The sequence below is a fragment of the Xenopus tropicalis genome, chromosome 7 (genome assembly GCF_000004195.4).
Source record: "Xenopus tropicalis strain Nigerian chromosome 7, UCB_Xtro_10.0, whole genome shotgun sequence".
In the NCBI taxonomy this organism is placed as follows: Eukaryota; Metazoa; Chordata; class Amphibia; order Anura; family Pipidae; genus Xenopus; species Xenopus tropicalis.
The window spans coordinates 54,936,365-54,963,317 of NC_030683.2; the positions used below are offsets into that span (position 1 = coordinate 54,936,365).

Sequence of the window (26,953 nt, forward strand, 5' to 3'; positions counted from 1 at the left end):
TTGCACATGTAAGATTTTTATTGATAATTCTTACATTTTCAGGGATATCAAAAATCCTTACAAAATAAAGGTGGTCTAAGCAAAATTGCTGTCCCTCTGGGTGCAGAAATACACAGTTCCATGACATGTTTTGGACTTAGCTTTATGAAACAAAATAATAATATTAATAAAAAATAAAAACAAACATGCATACACATGTGCATTGTGTGTTTCCACTCGGTAGAGGTCTATTTTATCCATAGTACAAAGCACTACTATACAGTAAAGTACACATTTAAATAACATGTAAGGGAGTGCTTTGCTGAAGGTCCCCACATGGAGAGATAACCGGTTAACTGTAACTAGAATCAAGTCAGAGAATAAGGAACGTCTACCTCAGCACAATTTCTGTCCTATGATGTTAAAAGGCAGCAGTTGGAGACAAACAGAGGGATGCAAAAATAAGCTATGCTGGTTATCATTTTGAAAATGTTACAAGTAAGGCCAATTTTCCTGGATATCCCGTGGTGCCATTTGAAGAAAGAAAGGTGACAAGCTTAAGCCTCTAACTCCAAACCCAGACCTAGTTTGTGTCCACCAGCATTTATGTTCTTTCCATCTACCAGCGCAGAGAGTGTCAGCTTTACACCTGAAAACAAAATCAGTTGAATATCAAAATAAAGTGCAGTGAAAAAAAGGCAATAAGACCAAGTTACAATCAGATTAATGTAGGAATATAACTCATTTTTTAATTCCATCAACCATCTTGTTATATCTAATTTATAAATTATTAAATAGCATTAACTAGCATTATTTTCCTTACAACCCTTGAGTTTGAATTAATATAGCTTGAAAAATCTTAGCTTTTATTATTTTTCAGTCAGTTGTACCTACAAGCAACTATGTAGCAAATGTTACTGAGCCATTCAGAGAAAGGGTAACTCATTTCAATCTGGATCCCTGATATAAATACAGGTCTTCTTTTGCTTGCTGCACAAGTGTAAAATAAATACTTTTATTCCGACAAATGTATGCTTTTTTTTTTTTTTTGTTGAAAACGTAAAATCCACACAAGGAGGCACATTTACTAAAACTCTTACATCTCATTGTTTTACTTTTAAAAATTCTACTAAACTCAATTCCATGAATGTCTAACATTTGCAAAATAATCCGAACGGAAAAAGTGGGGAAAAAGTGGCAGAAACTGCAACTTATTCGAATTGTTAGCCCCAAAACTTTGAAGTGTTGCACAAAAACCTGTGTCAAAAATCCAAAAGTTATGAAGTTTTGAGGCAAAAGAAGGATCTTTCAAAGGAGAGGGAAGAGAGATCTGCCATTGACTTCTACACGATCTCAGCAGCTTTTAGCTGGTGAATTGTCAGATTCTGATTTTTAGGCATTTGGATGCATAGTAATTTTCAGAAAAATCAAGACTTTTACCCCCCGCAACTTTTAGCGCTAAAAATCCGAATCGGGAGGGGGCGGAATCAGAGCATTAGCAAATGGCACCTGCACAGTATATTGTGAAGTTGTGAGCCAGAACTGTAACATTAATTTAGATCCTAAAACTACATTGCTAGGTGAATGGGTACACAAATAGTGGCTTAAGATGGAAACACAAGGATCCTTTACATACCAAAAGAATCATTAAACTCAGTTGGATTAATTTAAATGATAGTTGGATGCTGTGACAACAATTTGTTGTTGGAGAAACCCAAAGCCTCCCATTCTGAGGAATAAGGCTAATGTCCCACCAGACTGTTTTGCCATCTGCATTCCACTCCCATCTGCTCTGTAGTGCCAGCGCATGGACAGGCAAGGCAGGGCAGACATGCAAAAGCATGCATTTTCCCACCAAAACCGACTCTGTGTACACACATGCAGGCAGATGCTGTGTTACACCACAGAAAGGTGGAATAACATATTATATGCCGGTAGACAATCAGTCTGATTTGACATTAGCTTAAATAGGAACAGTGCATGTTAATTAAACGTTTACTCTAAAAGTTCAACATGTTGTGAATTAAATAGGATCATATTATCAGCACTTGGTTGGAGGAGCTAATCTATTACTTTTCCACTGCTTTTAGTATAGGCTTTATATAAGGCCCAAATAGGTCAGAACATTTGCCTGCCTTGTGATGCTTATGGCTAATAAATCACCTTATTTTTATTTTATAATAAAGCATGCACCTGCATTCTCTTTTAATGAATCTTAATACATTAAAAATATATTATAATTAATATAAACAAATGGCTTAGCAAAACTCTCACCTGGCCTTAAGGTCTGGGTGTAACCTACACCTACAAGGCTGGAATTGTTCACCTTTGCCTGCAAGTGAAAGAAATATGTATGAGAAGACAAGAAAAAAAATGCAAACAATTCATGTACTGTACAAATAAACAACTCTTTACTTCTCATTTAGCCAGATGAAAATAAAGAGGTAAAGAGCTGTTAATTAGTATAGAGTAAACAAATCCATATGAATCTTAAAAATGATAGGGGAAAAATATAAGTACAGTCCTTATAAAAATATTTTATGCATTCAAAAGAAGATTATGGCTAGAAATGTTTAAAGTGATACTGACACTAAAAAACTACTTGTCGCAATGAGTACGAAAGTTTTGGAATTCATTCAAGCTTCAGTATCATGACTTTTCTTGGGCCAGGTTGGAGCTGCAGAGTGCTGTTGAGTCCTATGGGAGGCTTCCAAAATCATGCATTGAAGGATCAAAGTCAGAAAGTTTTTCGTACGACCACGATACAATTTTTCACACAGTTAACGTGCATCAGAAATTATCGTATTTGGACTTGATTAATCAGCCCCTAAAAGTTACCTATAGGTCAAGTTGATTCTTTTTCACTGATAGGGCTGCTTTTGTATGTAGTTGTTCCTAAACCTGACTGTTTTCCCAACCTGACTTCTAATGCTAATGGTCTACGGCTGCAAAAATATGGCAAGACCACTCAGAGGAACATGGGGGATCAGAGAGATAATGTAAAAACATTGGGCAAATACTATAATAACTATGGCAAAATTATAAATAACATGCAAAGACAATGTTATAATAATTGTAAACAAAAAGATTTAACTTCTGGTGCCAATACCTTTTTAAAGTGTATATACTAAACTTACTGTACTAGCAGTTCACCATCACTATAAGGGCAGTGCGTTTTGTCACCTGTGCAAAATTGTGGGTGGCAAATTTCTGAAAATATTCTTACATATTGAAGCATTATAAATCACTGGAAGTACCAGTAAAATTACATCTGTGAAAATCCAGCTACAACATATCGACATACATGTGGTGATAACAATGCTTTACCTTTCATAGAATGTTACTTTCAGGCATTTGTTGCCTGTGATTTCACACTGGCAGCAAAATGCTCCTGTGCCATTGCTGTAACAGTAATGATCCAGGCCTTCAAAGCTGCCCACAAGAGCTTGCTGTCTTGTATCATGTGTGGGAATCTTTTCTGTGTTAGTGGCACTCAATGTTCAGTAACCGCCAGGCAGCTGTTTAAAAGCTAAGCTAGGGGTCACTCACACATAAGCAAAGTGTCCTAGGCAGCAAATGCACATTTAAATCAGTGGTCAGTGTTAAACTTACTAAAGGATAGAGATTTCACCAAACTGGTGTTGCACACATACTGATACATAAAAAATGGCCTTGACACTCCAATATTTCTGGAGCAGAATGTGTTATTTCAGTCAGGGCGAGAGTGACCTAATGATTGACTATGATGTGTTTTTGACAAAACTTATTATGAGGTCTTTAGACTGCTAATTCTATAACAACCCCAGCTTGAGAGTTTGACGAATATTCCCTGATGTATATCTAAAATTCAGTCAGGACCTGATGGATTTTGGTTACTTTGTTAGGATTTAACAAAAGAAAAAAAAAAGTGTTCTTGATTGATTTCTACTTTTTGTACCAGTAGAGGCAGGGGGTGTGGAATGGTTTAATTGGTGTAAATATTAATAAACAAAATTTCACTTGAAAATAAATAAAAATATTAGATTTATAAGGGATCATGCTTAACCAGTCCCTTGACTTTCAAGACCAACTCTGTAGTAGTAAAGCAGATTAAGTAAGCTGCCCACACAGGATATAGTACTTAAAGTTATCATGAAGATCATGTATATAAAAAAAAAAAAAAAAAATGAAATTACTATTTTTAGGATGAATTATAAAGAAGGCTGGACTGCAGGGTTGCCCTACATGTAATTTACTTTAATTTAAAGTGCCACATAAATGCTTGTTTTCTTTATACCCTTTATGGGACTTAGAGATACTGACACCAGAAATTAAACCTTTTTTTACATCTATCACAACATTGTCTTTGCATGAGCTTCATTTTTGCCATAAAAGTATATACCCAATGCTTTTATATTACCTGTCTGATCCCCCATGTTCTCCTAAAAGGGGGCTGCCATATTTGTCCAGCAGTAGGCCGTTAGCATTAGAAGCTATAACTGACAGGCTGAGAAGGGACAGTCAGGTTGGCAAAACAGTCAGGTTTAGGAACTTCAAGTAACAATTATATATAAAAGTAAATCTCTCAGCGAAAATCAATCAACATGACCTATAAGCAACTTTTTATGTACATTCATATTTTGAGGAGTCATTTTTTAGTGTCAGTATCACTTTAAGGGTAAGGCCCCAACAAGGCTGATTGTGTATAAGTGCAGGCTGACAATCCGCCCATATGCTTGAAAAATCTTCTAATTGTGCCTGCACCCAGAAGCACTAAATGGTTTAGGGACATGTAGCCGACAATTGCAAATTAACATGACACTTTGCACCTTAGTGCCCTCTCTGACTAGTCTGTACTGGTAGTGCTCCTCTTCTTGAATATAAGTCTATTTTTAGATGATTTTTATACATGGATATGCTAACGATGTACTGTATAAATATATAAGGGGACCATACAATAAACTATGATGCTTGAACAGTACCTCCTTCCAGAATACCCAAAGACATCTACTTAAGCTAGTCATAAACATACCAATAAAATCGAATGAAACCTAGTTCCGTAAGAATTTTCAGACCGTGTGAGGGCTCCAAATTATGTCCCAATAATTTTCTTACCGTGGCGATTGGTCGTTTAGTCGATCGGGCAGGTTATAAAATTTTGGTTGGATAACGATAAAATCTGTGCATGTATTGTGATATCTGAGGGGGACCTACAATGGAAGTCACTCTTGTCCGATTGGTGTCTGTCCTCTGAGGCTTTATCATACAATTTCAGTCTGAATTTTCGTTTCAGATTGTTGCATTTAAAACGTATGACGACTAAAATCTGAACGAGTATGGCCAGCTTAAAGGACATGTAAAGCCTACATCTGCCTACAATTAATATCAGTTGGGCACATCTCCCCCACCCAAATGACATCATTTGTACTGCATATATCCCCTCCGCTTGCCAGAACCATCACATTTTCCTAAAGCAAATAGCAGCTTTCACCCGGTGGCCATTTTCCCTCTGATACATAATCGGATACATTTAAATCTGCAAACAGCATACACACAGACCCTTATTCAGCATACATTTCATCAAGAATACAGGCTTACACAGGCAGAACTGTCTTTGATAAAAGTTCTGCTTTGTTTGAGCTGAGCTCAGGAGGTTAGGAGGAAAAAATTGAAGCAGACAGCTAGAGCTGAGTTTCTCTGGGAACCAGCAATGCCATCTCTTCACTGGCTGTTAGACTGGGGGGCGTGTGTGGCGTAGTAACCTGAGCTTAGAACAACTGAGCATGCCCACAAGCCAACAGCCAAAGCAAATTCCTGAAAGAGGGGGCTGAGTGGGTTACAGGAGGAATAGGAAACCTAAGTGATAAAGGAGATGCTGCAGCCTTACTGTTAACCTCTGGACAACCAGTGTGGCAGATATTGAAAGATTTCAAAGCGGCTGTTCACTGATTGATGACAAATTTTTGTGTGTGGGGTTTAATATGTCCTTTAAGAATGATAGCTATAAAGTTATGGAATATTCTCCCTGAAGCAATTAGATTGGCAGACAGCTTCAAGCAGGGGTTAGATGTCTCGTTAAAACGACAAAATACATGGTTTCTGGTATTAAAGGGAAAGTAACACCAAATTTTCAAAATACAAATTTAGCTTTAAAATAGTTTAATTAACACATGTAACATAGAAAAGTTGCCATATCCTAAGTGGTTATTGAATAAATGACACTACCTTGTATGCATAGGGCACAGCAAAAAACGGCGACTGGCAACTGATTTACTTCCGGTTACAATCCGGAAGTTCGGCTCCTGTATTATCTAGCGATTTAGAAGAATGCTTTGAAGGTGATTTACAGCTTTTTTCCGTGCTGGTTTTGGGAGAGGACTGAGCAGTGAACGCTGTTTTAGCTCCTGTTCTGTTTAGATGTCTGTGTGAGCGGAGCGCTGCAAAGATTGTATAGGGAGAGGGAGGGGCAGGAGGGGGAAGCCGACTGGAAGTTTGTCACAAGAGGAGCTGCTGCCTGAGCCTTATTAATACTTGGTAAGGTTATTATTTATAATCTACTTAAGATATGAATATTTCTGTATGATAAATTTGCTAATAAAAATGTTTTGAAGGCATGTGTTTAATGTAAAATATTTGTGTTACTGGTCCTTTAACTCTTTATACAGTTGATCTAGGGGCTGGTCTAATTGCTCTGAGAGGCAGAAAGGGTAGCCTTGTCTTTATCCCCTAGCAATTAGGTAGGTTTTATCAGGACAAAAAAACATTGAACTTATCTTTTCTGTCTCTGCACATTTGCATATTAAAAACCCAGTACAAATCCAAGACTCCTGACTTACAGAGATGGACGCATGGGAGTCCAGCTGATACTTTGCAGCAATACCAAAACGTGTGCTGTTATTGCCTGAAGTCCAAGCCAAGTTGACAGCGGTCTCCATTTTGTCACTGACTTTTTGATAGATAGAGCCAGCAAATTCTGACCCATCATTACTGTAGTAAAAAAAAGAAAAAAAATTGTATTAGCCAGGCATTAAGTCAGTCAAAAGTCAGTTGAAGTAATAGATCCACAGGATTAAAGTAGACCCCACGATGCTCCCCTTGACTAGTTTATTTAAAAAGGGTATAGCCACATTAAAATTCATGTTGTTCAATAGAAAAATGGTCATTAAAGGAAGTTTCACAAAGTGAAAAAGTGTTTTAAAGTAATTAAAATATAATGTACTGTTGCCCTGCGCTGGTAACACTGGTGCGTTTGCTTCAGGAACACTACTAGTTTATATAAATACCCTGCTGTGTAGCCATGGGGACAGCCATTCAAGAGCTGAAGGTTGACCTAAACCCAACAAAACTTTGTAGAATCTTGAAGGAATATGATCAACACTGTATTTCCCAATTAGGAAAGCCACCTATGTGTTTTAAACCATTATTTTTTTAAGGTGAACCACCACCTTAAAAATAACACTCCATCTCCTTAATTATGTCAGTAGGAATTGTATGCTCTCCATCACATCATCATGTGGGCCAGTGAGTTCAAGAGTGCATAGCCACCTTTAGACTGTAGGCTCCACTAAGGCATTTACTGATATTAACATGTCAACACTATAAAGTATATTAGCAATAAAAAGTTCATAATGTAAAGGTGCAAAATTTGCTATGCACCCAGTCACCTATATGTATTTACTATTCACCTGTTTAAAAGAAAACATTTTATGGGCTGCTATCACCTTCTGCACCTTGGCAAACGTAGTGCCTTCTTTTATATATTTAATTAAATGCATACTTATGTGTTTCCGAGCCAAAATCTGGTCTGTGTGTGCTGATTAACCTTCTCTCATCTGTGTTTCTGTGCAGATGGAGAAACTTTTTGTGCCTCAAGTCTTAGGCCAGGGGCACACGGTGGGTCATCTAATTTTCCTCTGGCTAAATTTTTACATCAATATCTGCTCCACACTATTGATCCACTTTCCTCTGCCTAGATAAAAAACAGAGGTGGAGAAAAGTGTATGATCCACTGTGTTTGCACCTGGCCTTAAGCAATATCAGAGCATGTAAAAACCATGGGCTCAGTAGTAGGCTGGATAAGACTTTTTTAACTAAAATGTGTGCAGTCTTTGTTTACCAGCCATGCTAACACATTCCTGAGTTATTTGAACATGTCGGTACTAGCTTTAAGCAACAATTGTTTACGGTCACAATTTAGTTTTGCTAGCTGTACTTTTTACTTTATGTTACATTCATACTGGCCTTACCTTGGTCTGTTTATGTTTTATGCTAAATTGCATTCCTAGGTAATAAAATAACTAAGTTCTCCGTGTTAGCTTATTTTTATTCTGTAGCCTTTGTTTTCTAAAGCATTGTAAGACCATGTTTCTTGTTTTAAAGCAGTGCATACTTACCAGTGCTATATAAATGATCACTGATCTAGTTAATCTTATTGCTATCTAGCAAATTGGAAAATTGGGGTGTTACATATAAATAAACATGCTTTATCAGATGTGAACAAAAGAAAATGCACAAAATAAATTCAACCACTTCCTAATTCAGATCTTCGTGAACTTACACATTGGTGTGAAGCTGGAAGTCTCCCGTCTTATAACCAACTGCAAAGTTGTTCTTTGTCAGCTTGGATTTGGCACTGTCAAAAGTCATCTGATAACCAGCCAGCCACCCTTCGTACCCAACGACAGCTGAACCATGGATGGCAGGGCCCGCAAAATCAAAGTCCACATCACATCCCAAATTGACATACTCCCGTTTGTAGGCAGCTTTAACTTTACCACTCTTCTTGCTGACAAACAAATTGCATAAGAATATTTAAAAATTCTGTTGTACTCGAGCACCATTCATAAAGTTCACATGAAGATATCAGAAGCTTGGTTTTTCACGTGTTCACAGGCTAAAAAACGTTTACACCTGCTCATACATCAAACTGTGTTTGGAAAAAATTAATTAAGTCGCGCAAAGTAAACCAACATTTTAACATTGTCTTGTCTATTGTCTACTGCATTAAAGCATACTAATCACTTTTACAGGCTTCCTTTGGTAACTAAAAAGAGGTGTTTACTTATATTGGTTATCAGTTCGTTTTTACTAACTCCGGACTATAGTCTTCAATTGTCTTCCTCTTTTAAAAAGCATACCTACTTTTAAAATCATAGAAATCTATGGTCTTTAGACCAGTCTAGCAACACAGGTAGCAGATGAGCAAAGATCCTAATCTAGCCTTTCACAAATCACATAAATAAATGTATTGAGTGTAAACAGGGGTTGTTCTGCAGATGAAAGCTAAGCTAAATTAAGCAACATCTTGAAATTTCTATTACAAGGAAAATATAATTGGAAATACAGCATTTTGGCCCAATACAAGCAGGTACTCCTTTTTACATTACCATGAATGGCTTTGAATATCTGCATAAACCACTTTATGCAGATAAACCACTTAAGGCTTATGTAACTACAGACCCTAAGGTGTAATGGAAGTGGTCTAATAGTGGGCAAAGCAAGAACTGAAACACACATTTAGTCTCTGCATAGCCCACTTAAGGCTTATGTGACTTACGTAACTACTCAGCCTAATGTGTTAGGGAAGTGGCCTAATATTATTGGCAAGGCAAGAACCAAAACATACATACAAATCAGATGTGTGTACAATCAGATTAACAAAACAAAAAATTGTCCAGCTTTTGCTTTACTCTATACAGGTATAACTTAGAAAAGAATATTTAGCACTGTGTCTGATAATTATGAGCACTTTTGTAGAATATATTTAAAGGATTAAACCAAATAAAGTGCTAATTCTTTACATATTTTTGAATTCTTGTTCTTTTCAAGATAAACAAGTAACAATTAGTTTACTTACCCAGTATTTGGTGAAAATGTTGTGTCGAATGTCAGCTTCAAACCCTTAGCAATCTGAAGAATTTACACACATTCTACAATTAAGGTCTGGTACGTGGCTTTTCCCCACAATATTAATAAACAGTATTGTAATGCAGAGTATAGCACATATGTATAATTACAGGAAATAACCCCAATCTCAAGTTCATAAATATACACCAATTTAATTCAGCTTTATATTACTTAAAGGAGAAGGAATGGTCTAATCACTGGGAGTTCCAAAATGTTAGGCACTCCCTAGTCACTGTGATTACTTACCTAATACCCTGGGTCAGGTGCTCCTGTTAGCAGAAAACAGCACCAGCCAAGGGTACCTGTGACCAAGCGATCCTCTTCCTTCTGCCATCTTTGCACTGCTTGCTCATGCACAATAGAGAGAAAAGAAAACTTGAACAAGAAAGTTTGCTTTTTCACACTACTGTGCTTGCACCCGGTATTCCGAACATAGATGAGTGAAGGAAGAGGATCGTTTGGTCACATGAAATGAAAGTAATTAGTCCCCTGTATATACAGTTAGTATAGACAATTAGTAGAGGGCTCCCAGGTTCCCCTTATCCAGCAAAAGGATGTACAATTGACATTTTGGTAACAGTCTTCTAAATGGAGCTGCTTAATTTCATGTTAAAGGCGTTGAGGCTTTGCAACCATCAGTATGCGACTGAATTCTTTTAAATTCATATCTGACCCTTTTGCAGGAAAGAAGCTCTTTAGAAGCATTGAATACTACTAGTGATGAGTGAATCTGTACTGTTTTGCTATTTAATTATAGAGGATTATATATAAAATAGAGGAAAAGAGTGGAACCGCACTCACGGGTCTTATATGACACAAAAAAAGGTTTATTAAAGATATACTAATGTTTCAGCTAGCCAGTCTAGCCTTTCTCAAAGTATTGTATAGTTGGAGTGTAAGTGGTAAGAAATGTCAGTCTCTGTCTTCGGGCAGGTTACCTGTTCAGTTTATCATCTGCATTCTGGAAAAGCGATTTCCATCAAAAATTGTGCGACTTGCACTACTAAATTTATTGTACCAACCATTAAATGTCTGTGTGGTTTAGTTTACGTGGGCAAAATGGTCACCAATTTTCGTGACAGAATGGCGAAGCATTGCTCGGCCATTTGGACTGTGTTAGACACTGATAAAGGAGACACCCCAGTGTCAAAACATTTTCTGGAATCAAGACACTCCTTGGCCTGTGAGAAGTACGATTATTGATTTTGTTCCTACCACAACCACCATCATCATCATGGGGTGGTGACCGAGAAAACTTGGATAGATCCATCGTTTGGATACTTTGAGTTCCGGAGTTTTGAACAAACCGATTTCTTATGCTCCTTTTTATTGATTATGTTTTCTACAATGTTTCTTGATTGACCTATTGTGCTTGATGCATCAGATAGTGGTTGAGCTTTAATATAGTGTTTTGGTTAAATTGTCCTGTTTAGACCACTTTATGTTCTGCCTTGTACTATGTTTACCTACCTTTCTGTCCTACACACTTGCTTGATCCCTTCTTTATATACTTTGTTCTTATTTACAGTTGCCTACATACCTTATTGTTTCTTTACTCTTTATATTCATCCTCAAATTAATTAAGTGATCTTTCCCACTGTGACGTAATACAAGCACCGGTTTCTTGTATTACGTATCTGGTAGTTACCACATTTGGTACCATCAAGGAACAGTATGCTCCCTGCTTTGATATACTGCACTGCTAACGAGTAACTTGATTAATATTGGTTTTTGACCATTTTACATTAAGCATCACAGGTATATTATTAAAACCAAATATTACATTTTAAGAACATTGTTGACGCATTATTGGACAGGTTGTGTGTTATACCTCTATACAGTGTAAGTTATGTACTAACCATAACACCATATACCCAAATACAACGGTGGCCGTTCCAACATTTGCCCAAGCTTGACTTGAGATCTTTCAGTTTATCAACGCACACAGCAGGCCTGTATAATGTATTTTCGTTTGCTACTGGTCACACTTCATACTTTGATTATCAGATTTAAATAGGAGATCCTCTGTTCCTAACCTTAACTGCAGCCTGGCACTCGCTCGTTTCAGTTCTTTCCTCTATTTAATCTTCACCTTTTTCCATCTTTTCTAATCAAAGCTTCCTCTGTTTGCATTTGCACTACACATTCTTTATAAGTAAAGCCACATACACATAACCACTACCGCACAAGGAAGTTCCATTCTAAGTTTATCGTAACCTGCCATTATAACCCCATAGCTATTACTACTCTCCCTTGTAGTTAGACAGTTGATTCCAAGTTACTATGACAACCCTGTGTGATGCCCCGTACCAAGAGCGTGTGCTGTAATGCACTGATCACTCAATCGGTATGACAACCTATGTAGCTTACTGCACTAAGTGCATAACCGACTTCTACGACTTTCCTCGGGGACTCTAGCTTGCTCTACACAGCTCAAATATCCCTCTGAAAATTTAGATTAATGTAAGTACCATTTGTATATAAAGATATATACTTAACAGAACTGATCTTATTAAGAAGAGGGAAACATGTTAGCTGTTTCAATTATGTCAATCGTGTTGTGTTGACTTATACATACTTCAAAATATTTGGATGAGTTTCCTAACTCTTAATAGGCTCCACGTATACTATAGTGTCTATAAACATAGTTTCTACTAATAACTGATTATGTGGTCATTCTGTGTTGTATACGTGTAACTTTTTGCTTGCAATACTTTTCTTTACTCGCTATTTGTTTTTTTTTCTTTGTGTTTTTTAATGGTTTGTTTTATTATATGTATATATTATATTTACTGCTAGCTGAAACGTTAGTCCATCTTTAATAAACCTTTTTTTTTTTTTTGTTCACAAGACCTGTGAGTACGGTTCCACTCTTCTCCTGTTATATATTATATATACAAATACAATCTTCAAAGGAAGTGGAAGTGGGTCTAAAAGCACATCTCCATATCATTTACAAGTTTTTTTTTTTTGTAGAACTTTGATTAAAGGTTTTATGCTTAAATGCCCTGGTCTAGAGGGATTTTCATTGTAGGAGTGATCGTAGGATTACCTATGAAACAACTGTTAATATTGGTTTGGTAGAGTGTGCAATACGGATTTTTTTTTTAAATTAATTCTGTGCTTATTTTAAAAGCCTCGCCCACACTTTTAAAGGAGACATATCTTATAAAAATTAAGAATGTACCAGGAAATTATACTCCTCTAGATATAGAAGGATTGTGCTTAAAAAAGTTGTGTTTCAGACTAATTTATTGAGAAATTCCCCCAAACCCCCACTAGCCCCGCCCATCTGTGCCACTTCCTGCTGGCTGAATTCTCTGGATGAGCTGGGGAGCCGACGGCCCTCTGTACACTGCACTGTAGGATAGGAACCAATCAGCAACTAGGCTGACCTGATAGGGAACTAAAGCCTGTCTGTGCTTGTGTGAGTGCAGGGCTGTGATTGGCTCTCCCCCTCCTACTGTGCTTCTGGCAGGGACCGTTAGGACACGCCCACTCTTCATTTCAAACATGGTCAGAGAAGAGATAGGATCTATAGGGAGCTCCAATAAAGGGGCCATTGTTACAGATATGAATAATATCCGGTGCTGGTTTCCCTTTGGGCTAAACATTAATCCTAATTGCCTACAAAATTAGGGTTTTCCAATTTATACTATATGTCTCCTTTAAACCCCTTTTTAATTAAAAGAGCAATTCTAAACTTCCTCTTTGTATTACTTTACAATCAATTGAATAGTTAGGGTTCTCTGGATTCATTATTAGTGTGAAATGTTTGGTGTGAAATAGGAAACACATAACAAAAACAGACTGTTACTAAAACCTGTAGTGCACTCACCTGGTCTTCAATGGCAATTTCTGTCCCCAAAGTGTTGTCTGTATTCCACTTCTCTGTGAAGGTTAATCCATATTCTCCCCATTTGTATTTAGTTTCTAGGCTGCCATTTACTTTGCCCGAGTCTGTGTTTGAGGAACCAGATGTTGCGAATTCCTGGTAAAAAAAAAAAAAAGTTAGGCAATGAGCTTTATTGATCTTGATGCTATTCTCACTTGCCGTGGTATAAAATCTGCAGATTAAACAACATCTACCACTACCTCACTTTGCAAAAAATTAAAACGCTTTTTTTTTTTGCTATAATATTTTATTATAGCAGTTCATGTGCATGTATGTAACCATTAGCCCAAGTAACCCAGTTAATGCAAAAGATGATGAAAAAAAATCTTATCTAGGACAAGCTTGTACCAAGAGATTTAATAACTAATTCGCACATGCAAAAAAGTGTGGCTGTGTGGTATATTTGCTTTTTTGTTTGTTTACAGTTTGATAAATAGGCCTTTAACTGTAGCCCTGGATATTTTTTAAAGAAATCCAAGAACATATTTTAAAGAAACAGTGTTTTAAGGAAATAGTTACGGTATACAGCCTTACAAAAGTAGACACGGTGGAAAAACAATAAAGACTTTACAGATGAACTCACCACTCCAGTTGCAGATTTGGTCTTAACATCGAGTTTCACCAGTCCAAAACCTTATTAAAAAACAAAACAAAAACAAAGTAATGAGATTACTGACAAGCAACAAGACCATAACTTTCAATGCAAAGATTTTAATGCATTACTACAACACATACTCCTATATGAACAGTATTTAAAGGAGATCTAAAGTCAAATTGTACATGCTGCATTTATAGATAAGCCTGACATAGGAAAGGACTCTGACACACGTTTTAATAAGATTTTTTTTTTTTTTTTTATGGCAAAGCAGTTAAAATAGCTTTTAAACACACCTAAATGGAGCACCGTTCTCCTCATTGTCTTGAGCCAAATGATGAGTGGGAATGTTTTTTTCTCTCTGCAGAAAGGCTCTATTACAGCATTTGCCTTGACATCACCTTATCTACAGTGTGGCTAATGATGCTTTTTTTAAACAAACCACAATTTTTTTTGGTCTGGTGCACAGGATTATAGCTCGTCTTTACAACAGGATTTTTAGTACATGTAATCCTGATTTGTTAAAGGAAAAGTAACACTAAAATTTTTTAAGTAAAACATCTATTCTACCCTGCCCCAATAATTGCCCTATTCTGCAAACCATTTAATATTTTGAATGCTTTATTAGAAAATACCTGCTAAAACCTGGCTTCCGGTCATTTGCAATAAGGCGATACAGTGAAGGAAGGAGCAGCATCCACTATGCGATGATCGATTGATTGAGCCTAGCCTTCCTTCTGTATAGGAACGATTCAGGCTAGGCTCGATCAATCGATCGTCGCATAGTGAATGCTGCTCCTTCCTTCGCTGTATCGCCTTATTTCAAATGACCGGAAGCAAAGTTTTAGAAGGTATTATCTAATAAAGCATTCAAAATACTAAGTGTTTTGCAGGATAGAGCAATTATCGGTGCAGTAATAGATTTTTTACTAAAATTTTTTTAGTGTTACTTTGCCTTTAAAGCATTCTTGTGTTAGCAATGGGCGCACCTTATGTGCAGAGTAAACATACACACCCTCATTCAGTCTAATGGCAGTCAGGATGAGTAGGAGAAACAGACAGCCACTGGCCGTGGAGGTTTAGAGCAGCTGTGACAAAAGGGCTTGGTAACAATGAGAAGTAAAAAACAAGTGATTCTAATTATAAATATTTATTTCATTCGGTTCAAATAACAGAAAAATTATAATTTTTGACTTTATAACCCGTTTAACATACACACTGTAACTGACAGGGCTACCATTAGAGTCAGGCAGGAATCTTGCTGGGAACTAGACTATTGTAAAAGGAGTATAGCAAACAGAGAAATGGCTTAGGTGTCGTGAATTTTGGGAGCGGTTAGTCATAATAGTTCATGGTAAGTTAGCAGCAAGCTATGCTATAAAAAGGCATAGTAAGTACATACATAAAATTAACAACCGCTGAAATAAAAAGAAACCCCTGTTCAGCCTCCACTCAAATCAACCCCACTCTTTTTAGTAGAAAAGACACCATTATTGACTGAAATATCCAACAGTGTGCTTGTATATTTTACAATCCCATGACCTTGGGTCTTTATGGAGAACAGGAAATAAACCACTAAAAGTAGCTGAAAGATGGATATCCCCAAGTTTACTTTGACAGCTTAAATCTACCAGAGCAGGCCATCTTTACGTTACATATAATGTGACAAGCTAGTTGCCCCTTAAACAAAAGGGCACAGAATGTTCTTGACTTGTAGCATGCACAGAGTGGCTAAAGGAAAATAATCAGATGGGGTTTTTTTAGACTGCATTTATTAAGTAAAGAAAATGTTAATTAAATTAATTTTTGTCCCACATTTGCTCTAAAAACAAGTAGAATCAAGAGTAACTTTTTAATATAATATAAATATATAATAAATAACTTTTTAAATCTAATATATAATAAAACTATACATATAACTATAAAGATAAAGGTGACCAGCCTTAATCCCAGATTTGCAAGGTACACCACAGTCCTCAGAAAGCTATACTAGTGGGGAAGGCCCCAAGTGATCCACAGCTTGCCCCGCTATCCAGGTCATCCAGCCCACAACCACCCATCCCAGCAACACCCATCCCCCAAATCACCCATCAACAACAAATGAGTTCACGGCGCCCTGCCTATCTACCACCGGCTAAAAGCACCTGACACATGTTTCACTTGGTCAGGCCGAGCTTTGTCAAAGCTGTTTTGCCTTGGGGGACAGGAGGACTTTTCTCTAGTAGGCTGATACTTTGCGCCACCCCCCAAGGATAGTGTCAATCACAACTTTCCTGTTCTTAAAGCTTGTGTCAGAAAATGATACAGGTGAATAGGGAAGGCCCAGGGGAAGCAAGGGCCCCTTGCAAATATGGAATTAGTGTTGGAAATTCAAAAACTGTTCTCTGAAAAATATTTATTTTGCTTTGTCAGCCACAGACGCAATGCTCTTAGAAGGTATTTCTGACACCCAAATGCATCAGAAGTATGCATTGTTTTAAGGAGTAAAATGTGGGCTATTATGGCTCTATGCATATTTTGCATCAGTTTTAAACAGTTTTTCCATAATTTTGAGCTTTCTAGATAGCAGGTTTCCAGATAATGGATCCCATACATGCATGTATATTTATATATTTAAGTTTGGTAAGTTTTCTTTACAGGCCACAGGCCAATATAATATAATTTATGTATTGGTTAAGTATCCTTTCTGGGGGTATAGTTCCCCCTTTAAGTGTTGTGATCCAAATTACAGAAAAACCCAGGTCCCAAGCATTACGGATAAGTAATCCCATATCTTTACTGTTTTATGACATGCACTTTACTACCACGTGTCTCGAGACAAGACTGATTTGGGACTTACCATATCCTTTGTTGAATATATCTCTGGCAGATTTACCAAGATCAGCATAGGATGGTGGGACAGCCATTGTGCCTAGAGACATAAAAAAAGATTTTGCAGACTTAAAAATAATAAAACAAAATTGCAACCCTTAAAGAAATAAGGACAACTGAAAAACTGGTCATAACACTGTCTTTGCATGTTCTTTATAACTTTGACATAAAGGCATTTGTTCAAAGCTTTTACATTACCTATCTGGTCTATGAGGGGGCTGCCATCTTTGTGCAGCATTAGTCCGTTAGCATTAGAAGCTATAACGGACAGGTTGAGAAGGGACAGTCAGGTTGCCAAATTTAGGAACTTCAGACAACAATTACTTACAGAAGCAGTCCTATCAGGGAAAAATGATCTACATGACCTATAGGGAACTTTTTATGTACATTTATATTTTGAAGAGTAGATTTTTAGTGTCAGTATCACTTTAACACTAACAAATATGAACTTATACAGCACAGGACAGCTGAATGAGTTGGAGCCTGGTGTCATATTCAAAACATCCTGACTAGGATAAATAAAAGGTAAAGGATTAATGAACCATGGTCCAACCCTTTGTTAAATGGTCAACATAGAATCTACAACTCAAAAGTTTCAGGTTGCAAACACCACGGACTCTAAACTTCAGGGTTTCTTATTAATCTACTGGCACCTTAAAGCAAAAAGAGTTAAAGGCAAGGCATCATAAACAGAGGCAAAATGCAGTGGAAGAGGGGCCCAGCTACAAGCCGAGACAGTGGCATTTGGCATACGTAGATTACCATGCACACCCAAAACTTATGTCACATGCATGTGCAAAATTACTGAGGGGGGCGCTTAAAAATTAGTTTTATTGAATTTAGGTTAGTTTATTGTATTGTGTATTGCTGTGGATTAATTATTTTTGCCCTTGAAAATGTGGAAATGTATAAGCAATATTTTCATACTGAGGTCTTTATATGGCTTACACTAATATATCGGTATTGCTATGAAAATTAGTCATCAAATTGTTCTGAAGAAGCCTGGCTTTTATATCTCAGACATTTTATTTTGGTACATAGGATACATAAGGATATATGAAGTATATGTTTATGGATTATGACTACATAAAATGCAGTAAATTGTGAGATTTATACATGCCACATAATTAGGCAATCCTATGCATATTGGGCATCAAAGAAGTTTCCTAGCATTCATATTTAGTTTCTACCCATGTACTTGATGGCATATGGGTGGTTAGATGTCATGGGTGCTGGGTGTGTTGAAATCAGAAATCTCGATAATCTACATGTTTGGTACTGGCAAATTTAGTAGGCAGGAGGCTTTCCAAATCAGTTGTATTTTCATGCATAAAATGTTTCATAAATATATTATGAAATATATAACATTTTTACTTTTTGGTAATTAGAGCACCAAATCTAGTTACAGAAGTGGAACTAAACACACACACAAATTCTCATTCAAAGCGGGTTGCAGGAGAACTCCAAGTAATATAAGTAAACTACGATGTGACTTGCGATAATCATAACCTTGTAAATAAAAAAATCTTTGCACAGAATATGCAAAACTGTTAACAATTTCCTAGGTAAACTAAACATTCCCCCTCATGAACTTTCCCAAAGAGAGAGCATAGCATGTTCAAAACACAGTTGGCACTGTGTGAGACACCTTCCACCCCCCACCCCACATATACAGGAGCACAACATATCACCACACATCTTGTTCCACATCTTCATTTTTCACTCCTGGACAGTAAAGTGAAGAGACAAACTTAAAACAAAAAGTCAGCTTTCTCTCTCTATTCTTTTAAGCCTTAGATCATTACATGTGAGGTAGAGTGAGAAAGAGGACTTTTTGTTTTAAGTTTGGCTCTTCACTTTACTGTGATCCAGGAGTGAAAAATAAAGATGTGGAACAAGATATGTGGTAATATGAGGTGCTCCTGCATATGTGGAGTGGGGGGGTGGAAGGTGTAATGCAGTGATCCCCAACCAGTGGCTCGTGAGCAACATGTTGCTCGCCAACCCTCTCAGTGCCCCCAAACCAGGTAGTTATTTTTGAATTCCTGACTTGGGGGCAAGTTTTGGTTGAATAAAAACAAGATTTACTACCAAATAAAGCCCCCTGTAAGCTGACTTTGCATAGAGGCTGCCTAATAGCCAATCTTAGCCATTATTTGGCACCCCCCCCCCCCAGTGATTATTATTATTACTTTACTTTTTCTTTAAAGATAGAATATACTTTCCTCCTTTTTGACATAAACACAACCTCTTCCTCGCCTTGTTCTATTGTGAACACACCTTTATTTTTTGTCTTATTCAGGTAAGAAACCACATTCATACATTTTCGTTACAGTTTATATTTCTGTTATGCAGGGTCATAGAAAGCACACTAATTGGTGCAAATTGAAGTCAAATTTAAACTTTTTTTTTTTTTTTTAACCATGGACAATTAATTTGTCAAAGTAAATATTGCAAACATCAAAACCAAAAATTAAGTTAAAAATGCAGTCTAGTTACTGTTAAAACACCCAGTGAGATATTATATATATATATATATATATATATATATATATATATATATATATATATATATATATATATATATATAGATTATATCTATATATCTAGCAACAACATGAACATGCAGTCAGCAGTTCCATGACAGACACATGCAGCATTCTTTCATGAAAAATGAAACCACGCATGAATGAAACTGCATATTTGAGTAAGTGACATGTGGTTTGGTTTGACTACACCACAACTTACATTCAAGACAGACTGGTAAAGAGGGAATAGGGACACTAATTAAAAAGTGCAAGATTTTACAACATCTACAGAGAAGTAAAACAGCAATAATGTTTTGTCAAATTCAATTCTGTAAAGCTAAGCCTAAAAATAGAAAAATGCTGGATTCAGCATAAAGAGCAAGGAAGGGTTGGTACATTAGGAAAGTGCCAATATGTTAAGCACCCCCCTCCCCCCAGTGTATCAAATCATAAACTTTTTTACCCCCAGAAGAGTCCCCTAGTTCAGTAAAATTGCACTATTCCTGTATCTTACTCACTAAGCGAAGTCATCTTTGTAAAATTTAACAAGGCTTCCATGCAGTCATCTAGACTTGTACATGAGAACTATAGGAAATGTTTTCTTAAAAGGACAAGGAAAAGCTAAGTCACTTGAGGGTGCCAAAATGTTAGGCACCCCCAAGTGACTTTAATCGCTTACCTTGTACCCCGTGCTGGTGCCCCTGTTAGGAGAAAACAGCACCAGTACCTGTAGCGAGCGCTTCCTCCTTCCTGCTTCGTTTTGCCGGGACCCCACGACCGGTGCATGCGCAGTAGAGTGAAAAGCAGACTTTTATGTTAACGTTCAGCTTTTCACTCTATTGCACATGCATGCGCGAAGGAGGAAGCGCTGCAGCTACCCCGGGCTGGAGCTGTTCTCTCCGAACAGGGGCACCAGCCCAGGGTAAAAGGTAGGCGATTTAAGTCACTTGGGGCACCCCCAAGTGACTTTGCCTTTCCTTGTCCTTTAAGTGTCCATGAAAAAACCCAAAGGCCTGAGAAAAAACACAAGAGAGTTGGAAATACTACAGAGATGGAGATGCGCCACTTTAGGAGTTTGATAATTCTACTGCTGGTCCTGTTCAGTAAAAAAAAAAAAAAAAAAAAAAAATGTTCTTAAAAAGAGGTAACAACTTTATACACTGGGATTATTTAATCTTTCCTTGTCCTTTCAATAAGGTGGACTACAAAATATATTAACATGTTGCATAGTTTCTGAACTCTGATTCATAGACTCCCATCAAGATCTTAGATGGTACTCAAGCGAGCATTTAATTATTTAGGTATTGCAATATAAACTGAAGCATACTAGTAAATTAGCTATTATACCAAATTAAAATGACATTAAACTATGTGCACTATTCCCAAAACTGTATGATCTGGAAATCATATCTGCAAGATGTATCTATAGGTAATTTAATAAGAAAAATACGATTGGACCAAATTAATTAATATTGTAAAGTACATTAAAACGTCAACTAAAAAAAACTTACATGCTTACTAAAGCATGTACATGAGACATTACACTGACAGCTATGAATAGTAAAATGTGGTCATTTTACCGACTAGTGATTTAAGGATGATGTCCTTGCAGAAGTCAGGATCTACGTATTTAATACAACGTACATTTGTATCTACTGCGGTGGTTACCAAATTGGGGGATTGGTTACACCAATGGCACAAAAAATTCATATAATCATTGTTCAAGAGGAAACAAGGGCAGCATGAAAGGTAACGTCATCTGACCAAAATAATTGATCTGGCGGATTAAGAGACATACATTCACAGTTCCAACTACATATTTTTTGGTGTGCAGGTCTGGACTTGGATTTAAAAATTGCTGTGGCATTTCAAGTTCTGAGAGGCCCAAACAGCCTTCCACCAGCCCATTAGATAGTGACTGTCTATGGCGGGGGTGCCCAAAAGGTAGATCGCGGTAGATCAATTTTAAGTATTTGGTATACCTCAAGGTGGAATACAGTGGGATGACATCCCGCCACTTCTTTCCCCCCCCCCCCCATCATACTTTTGAGTGCAACTGCTCAAGCTATTCGTCTTTGTTGTTTCATCCCAGTATAGAAGATTGTCCCCACCAGGCCGCTGTATATATTTGTTCCCACTTTATATTTGTTTCTGTGTGCAGCCAACAAAGTGGGCCACGAAGAAAGGAAGTAAAAACTACTACAATCCTTTCAAATTAAACTTGAAGTTGGCACTTGAATAATATTATGTGGGCATTAAATGTGAATTTGTCACTGCATTTATATATTTCTGTGTATATTTGTTAAACACCAATTGATACTTTTTCTTGCCTGTTGCGCCAAATGATAGACGTCGCCCTATTTTAACTGTGGTAGATCTCATGATGGAGGCCAGGTGGCAAGTGTAGATCACAGGGTGACTAAGGGGTATGTTTATCATGTTGTGTAAAAAGTGGAGTAAAGCATTACTGGTGATCTTACCCAGAGCAACCAATCAGCAATTAGAGTTTAACAGTTAGAAAATCAAATCAAAGCATCTGATTGGCTGCTATATACAACATCACCGGTGATGTTTTAATCCACTTTTTGCACAGCATGATAAATATACCCCAAAGTCTGGGTACCCCTACTCTATGGCATCTTGCTGCAGTCCCTCTGGCATTTAACAAAATTCACAGAATGACAGTCTAGGCCTGTTGGTGAGTAAAACAGAAGTATCACCCTGAATAAAGAGTTAATATCAGGAGGAAATAATTTTGGACCCAGGTAATTTGTTTTGCAGAAAATATTAAATTCATTCAGTAATGGCTTTAGCACGGCAGCTCCCATGGATATCAATTTAAATAGTAAATAAATTATTCTGCAAAATAGACATGCAGACTTACATTTTAAGGCCATTAATTCGTTTAAATACTCCTCACACGAATAAACAAAATAAAGAGCATTTTTAGCCATAAGAATAACAAATATCGCATCTATTAGTCGTTTCGGCACATTATCGGCATTTTACAGGCACTTACTGATAGTACCTCACATTATCTGTTTTCTAAAATTCCCTTCCCTTGTAACTTGCTTGATCTCCAGACCCAATTATACCCACGCCGCCAGTAAATTGTTCTTCTCACGCTGCAATCATTTAATTATTGCCAAAAACATCGAGCGTCCCCAACAGCCAAGATCGTATTTGGGTGTATGTGCAGTATCTCTATAAATTAAGTTAAAAGTCTGATCCTTTTGCAAGTTCAAATACCTGAGAAGTGGGTTACACGGCCTGTCGTGTGCGGTGCGTGCGACTGGAGGGCGAAGTGAAGGAGACACTGAGGCTGTCAGCAGCAAGCCCCGCCTAAGCACTCCGCCTTTTAGTCTTCCTAGGTTTTGCCTGCGCCTTTGTACGGTTACGGTCCCTGACATATACATATAGCTTTTAGCTTTTAGTTTTTAAACAAACTTGTTAGCATTAGAAATGTTAAGGATGTATTAGTGGTAATGACGACATGATGAAAACGTGAGCGTTATTTGGAACAGGCACAGTAAGCACCCTCATTTACCGCCCTTGGTATTGTAGAGGGCATGGGATGGACTGACGCATGCGCATAGCTTCTCTGGGTGACCTTAAAGGAGGAACCGGTGGGTGGCGTAAAGTTTGGGTTTTTATTGTTATTTTTTACTACGTACGTCATAAATTCAGCAAGTACAGTTGTAGTGGTAGAATAAACCTCTGATATTTCCAGAAAAAATAATTTCTACTTGTCGTCATTTTTTTATCCAGTTCACCAACTCTGTAACATGAGCATTCCCTCACTATCTGTATATTCAGAGGTGACCAATTCCATTGTGCTGAGGTCTGTATACTTGAGAACGCTTCATTTTCTAATAGTGTGTGTTTCTTCGAGAATGTCTGTAATTGTTTGTCATATTTGTGATTGGTATGTTGTTGTTTGTACGTCATGTAAAATGAGCTATGCAAAAAATGCATCTGTCTTTGTTAAGAACGTTTTAGCAAAAACATATTTATCTGGTCCGGTTTTATATTGGCATTAAAGGTTGAACTCAATGGGCGTGTGTCTTTTTTGTCAGCCTATGTTACTACAGTGAGCTAATACATACATGCACACCTGCTCTGACTAACCCCGCTAACCTGACTAACCTGGGTGAGGGGGTGGTGGTGTCCAGGGGCGATTCTGGACATATCGCCGCCTGAGGCGGCTCCTGGATGCCGCCCCCGCTCCCCAGCGCTTACCTTCTGAGCGCAGGAGCGGGTCCGGGGGCGGTGAGATCGCTAGTGCAGAGAGTGTGTTTAAAAACCTGGAAATTCAGCTCTTAAAGTTACCAGGAGCGGCTTTTTGCCGCCCCTGGTAACTGGGGCGCTTCTGCCGCCTGAGGCGAGTTTCTCAACTCGCTTAATGGCAGAAGCGCCGCTGGTGGTGTCACTGGTCACCTGTTTAAAAGCAAACATCTTATTGGTTGCTATCAGTTACTGCTCCTAGGTGGGACATAGAGACCCCAAAATGAATACAGTGAATATGAATTTTGTTAAAGGAGAAAGAAATGTAAAAACTAAGTAAGCTATATCACATGGTCTATGTAAATACAGCCATAAGCACTCTCTGTCAAAAGATTTGCTGTGTTTGTAATTCATGTGCTAGAGACACGCAGCTCTCTCCTGCTCCCCCCTCCCTCAAGAATGCTAAGAACTCACTCCCCCCCCCTTAGGAATGTGGATCTGAGCCAATCAGCAGGAAGGTGACTCATAGGGGCACATTTACTAATCCACGAACGTCCGAATGCGTTTTTTTCGTAATGATCGGTATTTTGCGATTTTTTTCGTAAATTGTCGCGACTTTTTCGTAGCCGTTACGACTTTTGCGAATTGTCGCGCCATTTTCGTAGCCGTCGCGCCGAGTACGAAAGTTTCGGATTCATTCAAGCTTCAGTATCGTGATTTTCCTTGGGCCAGGTTGGAGCTGCAGGGTGCCATTGAGTCCTATGGGAGGCTTCCAAAACATGCCTGAAGTCTGAAAGGTTTGCCCGCCGTTTACGAGCGCTCAATACGGAAAAGTCGCGACAATATACAAGCAAATCGTAACGGCTACGGAAAAGTCGCGACAATTTGCGCAAGTCGTGACGGCTACGAAAAAGTCGCGTCAATTTACGAAAAAGTCGTAACGGCGACGAAAAAATCGCAAAAAATACGTAAAAGTTGCAAAATGTTCGTTTCCAATCTGAATTTTTCCCATTCGGATTCGTGGATTAGTAAATGTGCCCCATAGACTAACTAACTGAGCATGTTCACTTGGTCTGGGTGTCTGTGCACGAGTGAGGCATTATGGGAACTTTCTTTACAGAGCTTAGCGTTTTTTGTTCCTGTTTGGCTTCTGATCATCTGACCAGGTGAAATATGGGGAGACTTAAGGGCACTATTGAGACAACTGAAGGTATGCCTGCAGCTTGAGATTAACTCTTTATTAGCCTTTCCTTCTCCTTTAAGTGCCATTCCTGTTTCCTGTTAGGAGCCACGAGCAGAGATTGACCACTGGGAGTGCTCACGGGTATATGGAATGCAAGGGTGAGGTAGGATGTACCTACTGTACATAACCATACATATACATAAAATAACCACATGACACCAGGAGAGATTTGGTTGGAGGGTAGGCTACAGCACTATTTTTACTAAAATAACCAAATGAGCATAACTATAGAAATAAAAACATAAGCTATCACTTTTTTTATTACAACCCAGCCAGCCTCTGATTGCAACCCAGCAGGCCATTAATCATTCATTACTTGTAAAATGAAACATTTTTCCAAACAACAGTAATGGCAATCTTTTGGTTATGTTTCTTTTTTTAGAACAGCACTTTTTAAACCCCTTCAATCAACAATGTTTTCTCCAGTACCATCTGTGAACCATTATTCAAAATATTGCTACCTATACCTATACCTGAAAAGGGAATCCCTTCACTTCTGTAAAGGCCAACCACCACTGGCTCTAAATCTTCTGCCTGCCCAAACTCAAATTGCATTTATACTTATTAACTTCTGCTCATACTTTTAGCACAAAAACTACAATTACCAAAATGTGCCACAATCCAGATCTCGATAGTAGGACTAATTAACAGAAATATAGGTAGAGATAAAGATAGCCATAATCTGCTGGCAGCATACTGGTCTGTAGCACTATTTTTTTGGTATCTGAGATAGCAGCTCTCTTTTCTGCTTCCTCCTTGACATGGAACACACCTCCAGTCCAGTCTTCCATGAGTCACTGCACTTCTTTGCTGAACTCTTTAGGCTCTACAGGACATGCTGCAGAGTCAGGTCAAAAATAGAAAAAATGTGGCGTGTGGAGGAAGTGGCATGAGGCCACAGAACGCAATAAGCATTTCCCTGCACAGCACATATGCATTCCAGGACCAACCTGTTAGCTTTGCTGACGTGTACATGGAATGCAATTTTGTTTTACTTTGTAGCAAAGGCAAGAAGAAGAAAGCACTTTAGAGCTCTCATTACAGGAGTATTGAGTTTATTTTACCCCATAATTTTTTTCAATTTAATGATTTCTTTTATCTGCAACTGAGAGGTATCGCGATGGAAAGTAATTTTGCCCCTTCCTATGTGAATTTATTTATGGCATGCAGGGAAGACATTCATATCTGGTAAAAATTAATATAAAGACCATATTGAACTTTTTACTCTTTTCATCGGCGATCTGCTTTTTATTTGGTAGGTGGTTTGGCTAGTGCAGAGCAGTTTTTAAGAAATCTGAATAATAATGAGTTAAATCTTAAATTTACAGCAGATTTTAATAAAAGTATAATTAATTATGTGGATGTTACCCTATTTATTGTAGATAACTTCATTGAGAATAAATTATTTAGGAAAACTACAGATAGGAATGGGTTATTACATGCCTAGAGTGGACATAATAGGAACTGCATACGTAATATTCCAAAGGGGCAGTTTTTACATGCAAGAAGAGAGAGAGAATGATTTTTTAGCAGAATGTCAGGTTTTACAAAATAGATTTAAAGAAAAGGGTTATCAGGATATTTGGGTTAAAGGAGAAGGAAAGGTAAAAACTAAGTAAGCTTTATCAGAAAGGTCTATGTAAATACAGCCATAAGCACTCACAGAAACGCTTCACTGACTTCTCTGTCAAAAGATTTGTTGTCTTTGTTGTCCTGTGCCAGAGACACGCAGC

General features: G+C 37.7%; 1 protein-coding gene across 1 annotated transcript; it reads right to left on the minus strand.

Moving 5' to 3' along the window:
- On the minus strand, positions 1-23,019 carry vdac2 (voltage-dependent anion channel 2). The gene is made up of 9 exons (NM_001016193.2): positions 23,003-23,019; positions 17,194-17,265; positions 14,343-14,392; positions 13,703-13,855; positions 9,815-9,867; positions 8,516-8,743; positions 6,795-6,945; positions 2,254-2,311; positions 1-628 (listed from the first exon to the last, which is right to left on the minus strand). Exons 2-9 carry the CDS (start codon positions 17,258-17,260, stop codon positions 537-539), a joined length of 852 nt encoding a protein of 283 aa, NP_001016193.1. The 5' UTR covers positions 17,261-17,265; positions 23,003-23,019; the 3' UTR covers positions 1-536.
- Between the last annotated feature and the right edge of the window lie 3,934 nt (positions 23,020-26,953).